The 12,553-nt window shown below is 27.0% G+C and overlaps 3 protein-coding genes across 3 annotated transcripts; 2 read left to right on the top strand and 1 right to left on the bottom strand.

Annotated features, from left to right (window-relative positions):
* Window positions 1-2,671: 2,671 nt before the first annotated feature.
* Window positions 2,672-8,982, bottom strand: LOC132939887 (USP6 N-terminal-like protein). The gene is made up of 9 exons (XM_061007298.1): window positions 8,591-8,982; window positions 8,278-8,504; window positions 7,981-8,200; window positions 7,478-7,757; window positions 6,626-6,786; window positions 6,395-6,541; window positions 5,496-5,669; window positions 5,307-5,394; window positions 2,672-4,026 (listed from the first exon to the last, which is right to left on the bottom strand). Exons 2-9 carry the CDS (start codon window positions 8,433-8,435, stop codon window positions 3,692-3,694), a joined length of 1,563 nt encoding a protein of 520 aa, XP_060863281.1. The 5' UTR covers window positions 8,436-8,504; window positions 8,591-8,982; the 3' UTR covers window positions 2,672-3,691.
* A 454-nt stretch (window positions 8,983-9,436) lies between these two features.
* Window positions 9,437-12,249, top strand: LOC132939890 (transmembrane protein 258). Its single transcript, XM_061007301.1, has 2 exons — window positions 9,437-9,626; window positions 11,635-12,249. Exon 2 carries the CDS (start codon window positions 11,639-11,641, stop codon window positions 11,870-11,872), a length of 234 nt encoding a protein of 77 aa, XP_060863284.1. The 5' UTR covers window positions 9,437-9,626; window positions 11,635-11,638; the 3' UTR covers window positions 11,873-12,249.
* Window positions 9,633-11,236, top strand: LOC132939889 (cell division control protein 6 homolog). The gene has a single exon (XM_061007300.1). The coding sequence runs from the start codon at window positions 9,815-9,817 to the stop codon at window positions 10,994-10,996; it is 1,182 nt and encodes a 393-aa protein (XP_060863283.1). The 5' UTR covers window positions 9,633-9,814; the 3' UTR covers window positions 10,997-11,236.
* Window positions 12,250-12,553: the final 304 nt, after the last annotated feature.

The following is a 12,553-nucleotide window of genomic DNA, read 5'->3' as shown; positions in this document are numbered from 1 at the left end:
ACAAAATAATTAATAAATTATAAATTTGATAAATGTTGTCAAAATTTGAACTTTAAATGCTTATAAAAAAAAAATTGTGCTTATGTATTTTTAATATTTTTCAACTGCTATTAGAACGATATATCAGGAGCCTTATATTAAATTTTCACGCTTTTTTACCCAACAAATAAAAATTTATTGATATTTATATAAAAAAAAACTAAAAAAATTGAAAACTGACAATGTCCGTAAACAGCTCAAAAAGAGTCAAAATATTTTCAACATTTTATGGTGTATAGAAAATGCTAATATAAACATTCAGTGAAATTTTCAAGTATCTACAGTCATTCGTTTTTTAATTACAATAAAATAAGAAAATATTTAACTGACTAAGGATTTTTAATTTTTTTCATCTGCCTTTGAAACAATAACCTAGGAGCCTTCTATTAATTTTTCAAGCTTTTTTACTCAACAGATAAAATTTTATTGATATTTATAGAAAAAAAAACTAAAAAAATTGAAAACTGACAATGGCCGTAAACAGCTCAAAAAGAGTTAAAATATTTTGTTAATTTTATGGTGTATAGAAAATGCTAATATAAAAATTCAGTCAAAATTTCATGTCCCTACGGTCATTTGTTTTAGAGTTACACCAAAAACCAAAATTGATTTTCTCGAAAACAGATTTTGCGTAAAAATTCCCGTTTTTCCTTAATTTTTCTTTTGTTTTTCACGTCGCTTGTGAAAACTACTGGGAAATTTTTATTTTTGACCCCCCAAAGTACCAACTAGATTCACTTTCCTATCAGAAAAGTTACTATTGAAGAAAATCCAAGCAATTTTACTGTCCTAAAAGGTGATGACAGACAAAAAAATAAAAAAATAAATAAAAAAATACAAAAAATAAATAAAAAAAAAAACACATATCATTGTAAAATCAATACATTCATCGCTTCGCTCAGAATATGAAAAATTATTTAAAAGTGTACCAATTCAATTTATACCTACATACCTATTTTATTTAATTTTCCAGTTAAAGTTCAAAACCTTTGGGCTTTGATTAAATGGTTCTTACTTTCAAATAATTGCAAGCATAGTTCAGTTATTAAAGGTAACCAAAAAAAAATTGAAGGACATTAACCCTTTTTTGGGGGGAGCAATTTCTTCAGTATGGGAAAACTTAGAATCTGTCTGTATGAATATATCAAGTGCTTTATATCATGTGCCATTAATGTAGTTAATACATTTTTATTCTGATAAAATGTTAGATAATTTTATGTTATATTTGAGGTGCCTACTGGCTACTGCAAAGTGCAAAGTATAGGAACAATACAATATACGGCTCCCAATAACTTATAAATATTTCAAATGTGGATTTGACAAAAGTCGGGCGCAATTGGTCTAAGCAATAAGATGTATGGGCCTACATAGACCTAAATATATATTTATATATAAACCAACAACATGTATGTTAATACAGATTTTTTATTGCACTAACAAATGTTGATAACAGACAAACAAAATATTAAATTTATCATAAATAGTAGATGAGACTGATGTTGTTACTTAACGTAATTATACAGTAAATCTAATCTCTTTTATCTACTAATAATAATAGTAGTAATAGTCTTGCAGTTTGATAAAATTATAATCACAAAATAATACAAACAATTTTATTGTAAATATACATTTAGGTATAATACATAAATATATATATATTATATTATAATGTATATATTATTATATTATATCATAAAAATTCATAATTATAATAAAAATACAATGATATTGTCGTTGACCAATTTTAATAATATTAAATAGCTACAGTACAATGTTTATCAATTACAATAAATTAATAATTATAATGTATATAAACATTTTTTTTTTAAATAAATAAACTATACAGATTGAACGGTCAAGAAACTATTATCCTTGCTTTTTTATGTTCACAGTCTCGAATATTTTTTATACAATGAAAATAATGTAATGTTTTCATTGTAATTAATCGTTCAGTTAGTATACAATCAATAAATTATTAACGTAACCATTTGTTCAAGTTGCAACTTTCCCATTTATAACAAGATTTTAATTCAAAATTCACAATCTATATATAATGTTAAAATTACAAAACAAGTTTTAACAATTCTATCTAAGTGTAATAAGTTTAACATCTATATTATGTCTTATGAACACCAAGTTAACATCTAATGTCATAAAATACAACTTAATAATAATGTAGAAGTAGTAATTACCATATAGAATTATTAAAAATATATAATATATTAATTTATAAGACAAGCTAAAGGTGTTTGTTAAAAACAGTTATATTTTCATGTCAAAATACACTTCACTTTTCTTTCATAAAATAAATTGTTGCTTATAATTTTTATATCTATTTAATACATTTAATATTTGTATTGTCAACTGACAATCTTAACTCATTTAATATATACATTTTATTTATTTGTGCAAAATACAAAACGTCTGGAATGAATTTAGTCTTATATTGAAAGAGAGCATTTAGTTAAATAATTATGGCATCTGAAAAGAAATATTTTTCTCTAACAAACAACATTTAAAATAAACAAGACTAATTTTTTATAATCAACCAAAATGATTATCAAATCATTTAACTAAAACATGAACAAATTAGTTAACATTCTTATTACTTTGATACTTATAATTTTTAATTTAATACTGATAGTAAGATAGAGAATATACTTTTAATAAGACATTGCAATTATATTATCACGTGATAATTATATTTTTATAATACATATTTTAATTATTAACATGTATTAATGATTTTGTTTATCAAGTATTTAATCAAATTTATTCTAAAAAGAAGGCAATACACATGTGTTATAATAAATTTAAGGTATAATTTGCTCAATTATATACTATAAAAATATGTTATACTATGTGTAAAACTACAATAGTTTATTAATTAATTATATTATAAATCACGTACAAGTATAATAGTATATAAATGAATATAATTGTAATGTAAATAAGAGATCTAATTCACAGAAATAAAAAAAAATTATTAATAAATAGTATTAATTTTTATAAATTGGTTATTTTAGAATTAAAACATATAAACATTTATAGATAGTCAAAATAGTCAAATAAATGTTATTTATAATTTTCATTTAACTTGAAATTTTAAATATTATGCAAGATAAATAAATTATATCAAACACGGCTACCGTATTCTTGAACATTATTATATTATATTTTATTTTCATTAAATGTAATAAAGAAACTTCTATCATATTTAACATTAGACACAAGGTACTTAAAGATTTGTTCAATTGAAAATAAAATAAGTATAGAAGTAATGAAGTATTGTTATATATAAGGAATTGTATCCTTTTTTATACATTATGTTGTAAATAATTAATATCAACATAGGCTGATTAACATAGGATTTAAAAGCTGTCAGTATAGTTTCTGCACCATTTTATTATTAAGTAATTTAAATTAATGACTTGTTGGGATATAAATTACATAATTATTGCATGTTATATCAACTGCCGGATTAAAGCTATATCTGAGCATCTTGCCAAGAACAAATTGTGTACTGCATACAACAATACAAAATAGGTATAACTAATTTACATGGAAAGTAGTACTGCTTATGATCATAGAGTAGCCACCAACTATATATTCAATCACAGCCAATTTAGTATGTAACTAATTCAACAAATGATTAGTTTATAGTAGACACCGCTTTAAACATACCATCTGTTTCTACAGTAGGAGTGGCCATCTCGTCTATCACCTGAATTGTTGTAATTTTGTTTGAAACAGAAGTAGGTGATTTCTTTGTTGGAGTATCGTATGGTACATATATGCGAAGCACATCAGGCTGAGGGCTCACACATGTAACATCCGATCCAGCATCATCATTTTGTATACTTTGTGGAGATACTGTTGTCGTGGCTGCGGAAGTGACACTAGTGTCTAGCAATGAGCGTCTAGAGCTGTCCCCAACAATTGAGCTTACATCATCCAAACTATTTTTACCATTTGTAATAATTGAACCTGAAAACATTTATATATAGTTAATTGCAATGTATTTTAAACATAGATTGAATTATAATTTAAAATAGTCGGTAGAATTTGATTTTTATTTGTTAATTGGGCTTAGACTTTCTTTTGTTCATCACTAAGAACATATACAATTTATAAAAATAGTAAGATATGTAAAACATACTTTTAAATTTTGTCTTACTCACCTTGTATAGGCATAATGAAGAGGGATTATCAAAATAAACAAACCAATTTTTACATACAAATTTTACATGCAACAAAGAAATTTTTTTCACAGAATAAATCTGCCAAACATATCTACTAATTAAAAAAATAAAAAGTGCTATTACAAAATCATATTATAATAAGTTTTTCTTACAATTTGATGATGTTACAAATGTGTTGTATAATATCTTCCAATGAAACAATATGTATTAACGCTTTGTTTGCATTGGAGGAATTTAAATCATAACATTAAAATATTAAATTCCCAATATTTTACATATGATAGTTAACTTAAGAGTATTGATAAATATTATTTACATTTAAAACAAAACAAACAATTGAAAAATACTTTTTTATTTATAAAACATAGATAAAAAATAAATATTAAACGCAATAGTTGTTATACATAAATGTACAATAAATAAGTAAGCCTACAGAATAATAATGAAAAGTTTTATTGTAAAATTGCACTCAAAAATAAACAATTAAAAGAAATAACAATTTTGTTTTCAAATGAAAACGAATTGCATTCAATTTTGGCCTATTAATTTATATGCCTAATATAAACAAATTAAGACTATTGGTAAACATTGTTTTTGAACAGCCATATTTTTTTTTTAAGGAACAATACTAATTCCAACAAATATTCTGATAACTAGACATGTGAATTATATTTTAACAGTTTAATACACATTTAACAAAGCTAACAACACATCTGTTTACAATATTTATTTAAATAAAATGTATAATAATAAATAATTTTAAACTAAAAATAACAAAAATATTATAGTTATTTAACAAAACGCAAGGTATAATTTATAAAAAATAATCATAAAAAATGTTTTTAAAATGTCTACAAATTATTAACTATCACGACATGTTGATGCTGTATTAAATAAAATGTATAACTAATAAAAACGAAAGCGATTTTTGTTTCTTACGATATCCTAAATAAATGCAAATAATTTTATGATTTGTGCGTTAACATTAAATGGAAGACTAGTTTCTATAGACACCATAGGTTTAATTATATCATCAGGCAAGTGTTCACAATCTAGTCCACTCACCTTGGCGTTGTGAATCCTGTTCAGGTGAACTATGAATTTGGTCGGCATTAATGGGTTTTCTTATTTTTCCCACTCCATTGATTTGAGGCTGGAACAACATTTTTTTTTATTACTATTTTATATTTTACCATACATTATTAGTATTTGTATTTTATTGCAAAATAATGGTTAACTACAAACAAGTTTTACCTTTCTAACAGGGATATCATCTGGATTAAATATTCCAAGCTCTCTTTTCAATTTTTCATTTTGAGATGGCTGACCAGCATTGTCAAGTTTATTTTTTTTCAATTCAACAAGACATTCTTGAAGTTTTTCAATTGTATAATCTGCTGTAAGTTGATAATTTTGTTCCAATTTTACCTAATCATTAAAAAACGCCCATTAAATATGTATATAAATAAAATATTATACAGGTTACAAATTGTAACAGAAATACTGGACAAATTTAAAATAATACTAGTTAAAATAATATGAAAATTATATAGATAATAAATAACTTAAGATTTACTATCTCTGAAAATTCCCAAAGTGAATATTTTGAAAAAAGTTATTACATTTTAAAATAATTTTATCCAAAAAAAATATTGATATTTTAAAAAATTGTTTTCATTTTCAGTTTTAAAATTTTAAAAATAAACAATTTTATACTGTACTTGTAGCGCGATCCTCTATAATTTATATAAAAGTTTTTTTATTATTATTGATCAGAAAAAAAGTTATTTGATTTGCCAGGTTATTCTGTTACACCTTGTATACATAATTATAAATTATAATATACAAACATTATAAAAGAAAATTAATAAATGATAAAACCAATTTGTTGTAAATGTTAACAAATAACTTAACAATGAATATTTATTCAGTAAATATTTATTTTATTTATGTTGATAAACCACCAACCAATCAAAGACAATTTTAATCAAATTGATTGAAAATTAATGACAACATTAAAATATATGTAAATTGAAAATCAAGATTAGTTGTAAAACTGTATATTAGAAATAATATAGCATAGACCTAACAACTTTACAACATGTAGTATATAATAATATCATACTTGAAATGTTAAAATTTTTGTAACTCACCTGCAAAAAATTAAGTATATCATCCATTCCTAAAGCATATAGCTGGTGGCGGTGTAGTTTTAATAAGCAATAGGCCATAGCTGATAATATTTTGTCGCCTTCTAGTAAAAATGTATCCCACACTCTCAAAGTCAATTTGAATGGTATCTTAACATTGAATACAAACAAATTATAACTATCAATATCAAACTATGAAATTACTAAAATAGATAAATTAATTAATGCACATACTCTGTCCAAAAAACATTGGAAAAACCATTTTAAAGTATATAATCCAGTTTCAACTCCATTTTTGTCCAAATGTTTTTTTAATTTTGGTAATAACTTATTCATTATTTTATCATGATGATCTTGAAACCGTATTAATTTAGGAAAACCAGGTATGAAAAAACCTAAAATATAATTTTCAAACCAAATGTTAATTATATAAGATTTTCATATAATCATCTGAATCAGAGGATTTCTCAAACTTTGTTTTGGCATACCACTCATGTGTAAATTGTGTGCCACTAATGACTAAAAATAGAACTATTCAACATTTAAATACATGTTTAACAAACATAATGCTTACAAACAATATATAATACTCTGTCCAGCATTAGAACTCACCAAGGCCCTACAAAAATTGGTTCTTCCACGCATCCCAACATGATACTGCCGTAGTAGAAGCGGGTCTCAATGGCAGGTTGTCGAGTCGGGATGCGCAAAGAATCAGCGTGTCATCTTACTGGATAGAGTATAGGTACATTTATCAGTATATTTAGTACCTATTTACACAAAACTTAAAATAATATTAGATCTGTTACAAACATAAGTGAAAATATTATTTCCATACACCACCATATTGTATACTTATGTGTACCACCAGTGGTACGCATTATCAGTTTGAGAAACACTGATCTAAATTATTCCTACATTCACACTAACAATAAACTCTCAATAACTATAATTTTAAGGTAAATGAAAAAAAAATTTTTTGATTCATCAAGACATTTTTGTTTTTTTGTTTTGTAAAGAGATAAATCAATTTTACTATAGATTTTAACTTATGGAAAGTCTAATGTTTACTAATACTAAACTTACCATGCATATAATACTTGCTATTGGAAATAAGAGTAGACAATGCCCAGAAAGCTTCATCTTCACTTAAATACATCAACAGTAATGCTGCAATTTGTGACATTCCCTGGGTATAGCCAATATCCAAATTATAGATACTATATGCAGATAGTATGTTAAATAATTCTTGTTGCTTGAAATTGTATCGTTTTCGAAAGTTGATATGTTCTCGATATGTTCGATTCACATCTAAATCAATTTGTCTCACATCTGGTGAATGTTCCCATGCCAGCTCACACATATGCTATGTAAAACAAATAATTAGTAATATTGCAGTTATATTATTTATTATATTATTTTATTACAGATTAAGTAATTTTAAACTTGAATATTATTATATTGAAAAAAGTGATACTTTAATCCACCTAAATAATTTTATAAAATGTAATGTAGATTATTAATAACAATAATAACTACCTATAAATATTATATACTTAATATATTTATGCTGAAAAATATATAGTTACTTTGTATTTATTTTTCTGATCATCTGTGAGTTGATCAACACCCAATAGCTTGGCCCACACTTTACCTCGTAATGAATTTGGAATGCCTTTGTAAACACGTCTTTTTAGTTTGTCTCGGGACAGACTATCCCAGTTGGAGATCATTTTCAGCCATTTTTGTTCTCTGTTTACTTCAATTTTTATCTCTTGAGGATCTTCTTTTTTAAACTTTGACTCATCGCTAGAAAATAAATTGTAAATAAATTAGAACCAGAGACAATTACTTACGATAATATTATAAAAGTAGTAGATACATACCCTACTATGAATCCAAATCTGTCAAGCTTGAAATAGTCGTTTATAGTGGGATCGTCAACAGGATCTATGATCGTTCCGTCTCCGGGTCCATTCCTGTACAGATCGACTATTCTTTCTCTCTCCTCGTATACTTTATCGGCTATCTCGTCCTCATTCATCACACCGACAAATGTTTCTCATGGCCGTCGCGCACTGTCTGTCACGACTGTGGTGTATCTTTGAGTCTTCTGCTAGGCGCAAAAAAACATATGTCATATGGTCAAGTCACGAAAGAAAAAATCATTTGTCACCAAAATCGAGATTGTGTACGTACATCTTAAGCCGCGGTGTCGTGCCGTGTGAGACGTCGACGAATCTCAGATGTCAGCAGCATTTTGTTATGTAGGCCATGGTAGGCAGTCGTACGTGAGAGGACGGAGTGACAACGACTGAACGATCACGCAAAAAAAAAAATAAACCGTCCTAAAAATTCAACAACGCAGACGCATAGGATATTAGGGTCGTCATCCGTCGGCGTGATATAGTGATATCACGGGACCCAAAACACACACTCACACACAATCAACACTCGAACGCGATATGAACATTAACCCGTACCGCACTAATTGCATATTTTGTTTTTTTCCCCGACTCCTTACACCACAACAACAACGCCATTCTGTGACCATACTCGTATAATAATAATTGTATTATTATTGTTGATAATATGTTATTGTTGGCTGTAGTAAATATACCTGTAGGGCAGGGGCTATGAATTATAACAATATATCTATTATTACACAGAACAGATAAAAATGTGAAATATTGACGAAATTCAAATGTCAAAAAATCAATTATTGAAATTTTATCAACTTAATATATTATTATGTCATTATTCATTAATAATTGTTACTTGTTATATCGACATATTATTATTATTATTATTATCGTCAAATGTCAATAGCAATAGCTATTAGCTTGACTATAACGACCACGCCACTATGGCTTTAGAATTTAGATAATATCTATATGACAGAGACACCGACTCGGCCAGATCGACGCGTGTACGCGATTTTGATTCGGTTTATTTTGTTTACTAGAAAAAAAAACGGAAACCTGGTACTACGTTCATATATGTACAACGACGCACGGACAGCGATGGGTTTTGTTGACAACTTCAGTCTACTGATACGTATTCACAGTGGTCGTACACGCGCAATAAATTGTTATTTTAATTTTTTATATATAACTGCAGGGGGAATACCGCCGTGAAAAGCCGACTAACGACAATTGAGGCGATTCACCCTCCTGAAGAAATTAAAACGTAACAGAATTCGCCTATCGACGACGACTGTGACACACTCGACGAGGTAAATCGGTTTTTTTACTTAAATTATACTTATTATCGTTAACAGTTTTTGCATTTTGTTCTCGTGACCGGCGTTTCTTTTTGTTTTGGCTCTTACCTTTTCCACACATTGTTACCAGTTTGTTCTTAGCTCTCTCAATTTGACGGACATAATCGAGTAATTTTTTAACCGTCCGTCGATTACGTGAAATGACCGACAGTCAGACGAAATCAAGCTTTGGAACGGCGCTGTTGAATCTGCACAGCGGTTACACGGATTCGCTGCCCGGGAGAGAGAAGCATATAGATTGTTTAAAATCGTTCCTGAAAAAACACATCAAAGATCACCACTCGGTTTCTATGTACATATCCGGACCTCCGGGTACTGGTAAGACGGTGTCACTTCACTCATTGTTTGCCAGCGATTTGGTCACTGACAACTTCACCCTAGTATATGTGAACTGTAGTATGATCAAATCTGCAAACCGTGTGTATGCCAAAATCGCTGAGATGTTAAAAATCGGATCTGGCACGCAAAGGGAATGCATTTTGACCATTGAGCAGTACTTGAAAACTAAACACAAATCTATTCTCATGGTACTCGATGAAATCGATCAATTGTCATCCAAAAATCAATCTATATTGTATCAAATATTTGAGTGGCCTATTATTCCTCAATCAAATATAGTTGTCATAGGTATAGCCAACTCTTTAGATCTTACTGATCGATTGTTGCCGATGTTAAAGACGAAGGTTTCTTTACAACCAGAACTTCTAAATTTTCCACCTTATACGAAAACAGAGTTGGCTAATATTATATCTCATAGATTAAAAAATGCTGGGGTTGCGGAAATATTTCCCGCCAATGCAATTCAACTTTTATCTGCAAAAATTGCTTCCATCCGAGGTGATATACGTTATGCATTGGATGTTACCAGAAGAGTTATTGAGTTGGCAGATGATAAAATTGACAAAAAAATTGAATTAAATGATGTGATAGCTGTGTTGAATAATGTGTATTCCACTTCTGGTGCACTTGATAATGATGACGAAAATTCCGAAAAATTACCATTACAGCAAGAATTTGTGGTGTGCGCATTGTTATTGTTATTATCTTCTGGTAAAAAAAATCAAGTAATTACCATAGGAAAAGTATTCAATGTATTTACAACTATTTGTAAAAAACGCAACGTTCAAGTAAGGGATCTAAGTGAATTCATAACCATGTGTTCATTATTAGAAACGAGAGGTGTAATCAAGATTCTAGGACAGAATATAAATAGATTATCTAAAGTATTGTTACTTTGGGATAAAAATGAAGTTGATGATGTACTACACGACAAACAGCTTTTGGTGGATGTATTAAATGATAAATCTCTATTAATACAATGATATTTTTCCTAAATCAAAATGCATGGGTTTTTTCTTTTCACTATCTTTCAACATTTGTAGCAAATATTTTCACTATTTTTTACGTTTATAACTAAGCATTACTTATAGAAAATTCATTATTTTGTATGATAATTTTAATTAATATATGTTTAGGAAATTTTATTTTATACTATGATTGTTTACTTTCATAAATGTCTTAGAATAATTGTATATTTTAAAATAAAATCTTGTTTATTTTTATTTGCTTTTTCTTTGTTTTCTTTCCTTTGTTTATATAAAAAAAAAATAATACCTACATTTTTTCAAGAGAAAGCACATCCAAAAAATAATTGTGTGGATCTAGAACCTATTTAGAGACATCATAAATACAATAATAAAATAATGAAAATTAATTTAGTCTGACTCAGTAACAATAATTAAATATGTATTCTAAATCAGTGTTAAAAATTATGAAAAAATGAAATGATTAAGTTTTACTAGGTTGTCTTATACCCTAGATCTGAACCTGAAATTTATATATTTTTTAAAATGTTTATCATAATAATACAATATCTCAGAATATGTGTTGCTGTAGATTATTATTAGTCTTATGTTTTGTGTACCCTGAAATTATATTGAAATTTGTTATTTTTGTTTAGCACAATGACACTGTACAAGCGGTATGTGTCTCCAGTTAGCCCAGCAGTTTATCCACACCTCACTTTGTTATTGCTCAGCATTGGTGTGTTTTTCACGGCATGGTTTTTCGTCTATGAAGTTACTGGTACAAAGTATACCAGAAATTTGAAAAAAGAACTAATCATATCTTTTGTTGCTGCCTTATTTACTGGCTTTGGTCTTCTATTCTTATTACTATGGGTTGGAATATATGTATAATGCATTATTATTATTATTATTATTAATTTTTTTCCCACACCTAATTTAAAAACATTATTTTGAGTTATTTTATGCAATAAAACAATATTTATACATATAATCTATACTATTCAGTATGCAAAATGTGGATAAATGTATCTTGTTATTAAACATTTAATATTTATATGTAAATATTGTATAATATTAATTGAAATCCCTATTTATGCCTGTCATCAATTGAAACTACTTTCTAGATAACTTATTTTTGTTTTCATTTTTAAAAATATAATAAATGTGTTCATAGCATAATTTTTTATTTATTCATAGTAACGTCTGCAAGGTCAGAAAGTCTATACATACAACCTAGATAAGGAATAAAAGTACTATTTTTTATTGCATTTTAAGTTTTAATTTAACCCTTTAAAGGAATGATTGATTATAAAAATCCCTATTTTCAAGTGTATTTTAAATTTCTGTTACATATTGTTAATATTTGAGGTACAATAATTTATATTAAAATCTCATTAAGAGGATGTTGTTCTTGCATATTATGTCGTATGTAAATCCCGCAATTCCAATTTTTTGTTGTTAACTTAAATAATAGAGTGAATTGACTTATTATCAAATTTAAATGTAAGAATATTATATGTTTACTCAATGGTTTTGTACAATATTTTAATTTATGAATGAGTTATGAATGTA

Source organism: Metopolophium dirhodum, chromosome 2 (assembly GCF_019925205.1).
Source record: "Metopolophium dirhodum isolate CAU chromosome 2, ASM1992520v1, whole genome shotgun sequence".
Lineage (NCBI taxonomy): Eukaryota > Metazoa > Arthropoda > Insecta > Hemiptera > Aphididae > Metopolophium > Metopolophium dirhodum.
This window is presented reverse-complemented; position numbering and strand designations above follow the sequence as displayed.

Bases quoted from the DNA above. Each gene is read 5' to 3' on its own strand.
- LOC132939889 (XM_061007300.1), top strand. From the start codon at position 9,815: ATGACCGACAGTCAGACGAAATCAAGCTTTGGAACGGCGCTGTTGAAT.
- LOC132939887 (XM_061007298.1), bottom strand. From the start codon at position 8,435: ATGAATGAGGACGAGATAGCCGATAAAGTATACGAGGAGAGAGAAAGA. The intron at 8,201-8,277 runs GTATGTATCTAC...TTTATTTTCTAG, and splicing joins AGATTTGGATTCATAGTAGG to CGATGAGTCAAAGTTTAAAA. The intron at 4,027-5,306 runs GTGAGTGGACTA...AAATGTTTTCAG, and splicing joins ACAGGATTCACAACGCCAAG to GTTCAATTATTACAAATGGT.
- LOC132939890 (XM_061007301.1), top strand. From the start codon at position 11,639: ATGACACTGTACAAGCGGTATGTGTCTCCAGTTAGCCCAGCAGTTTAT.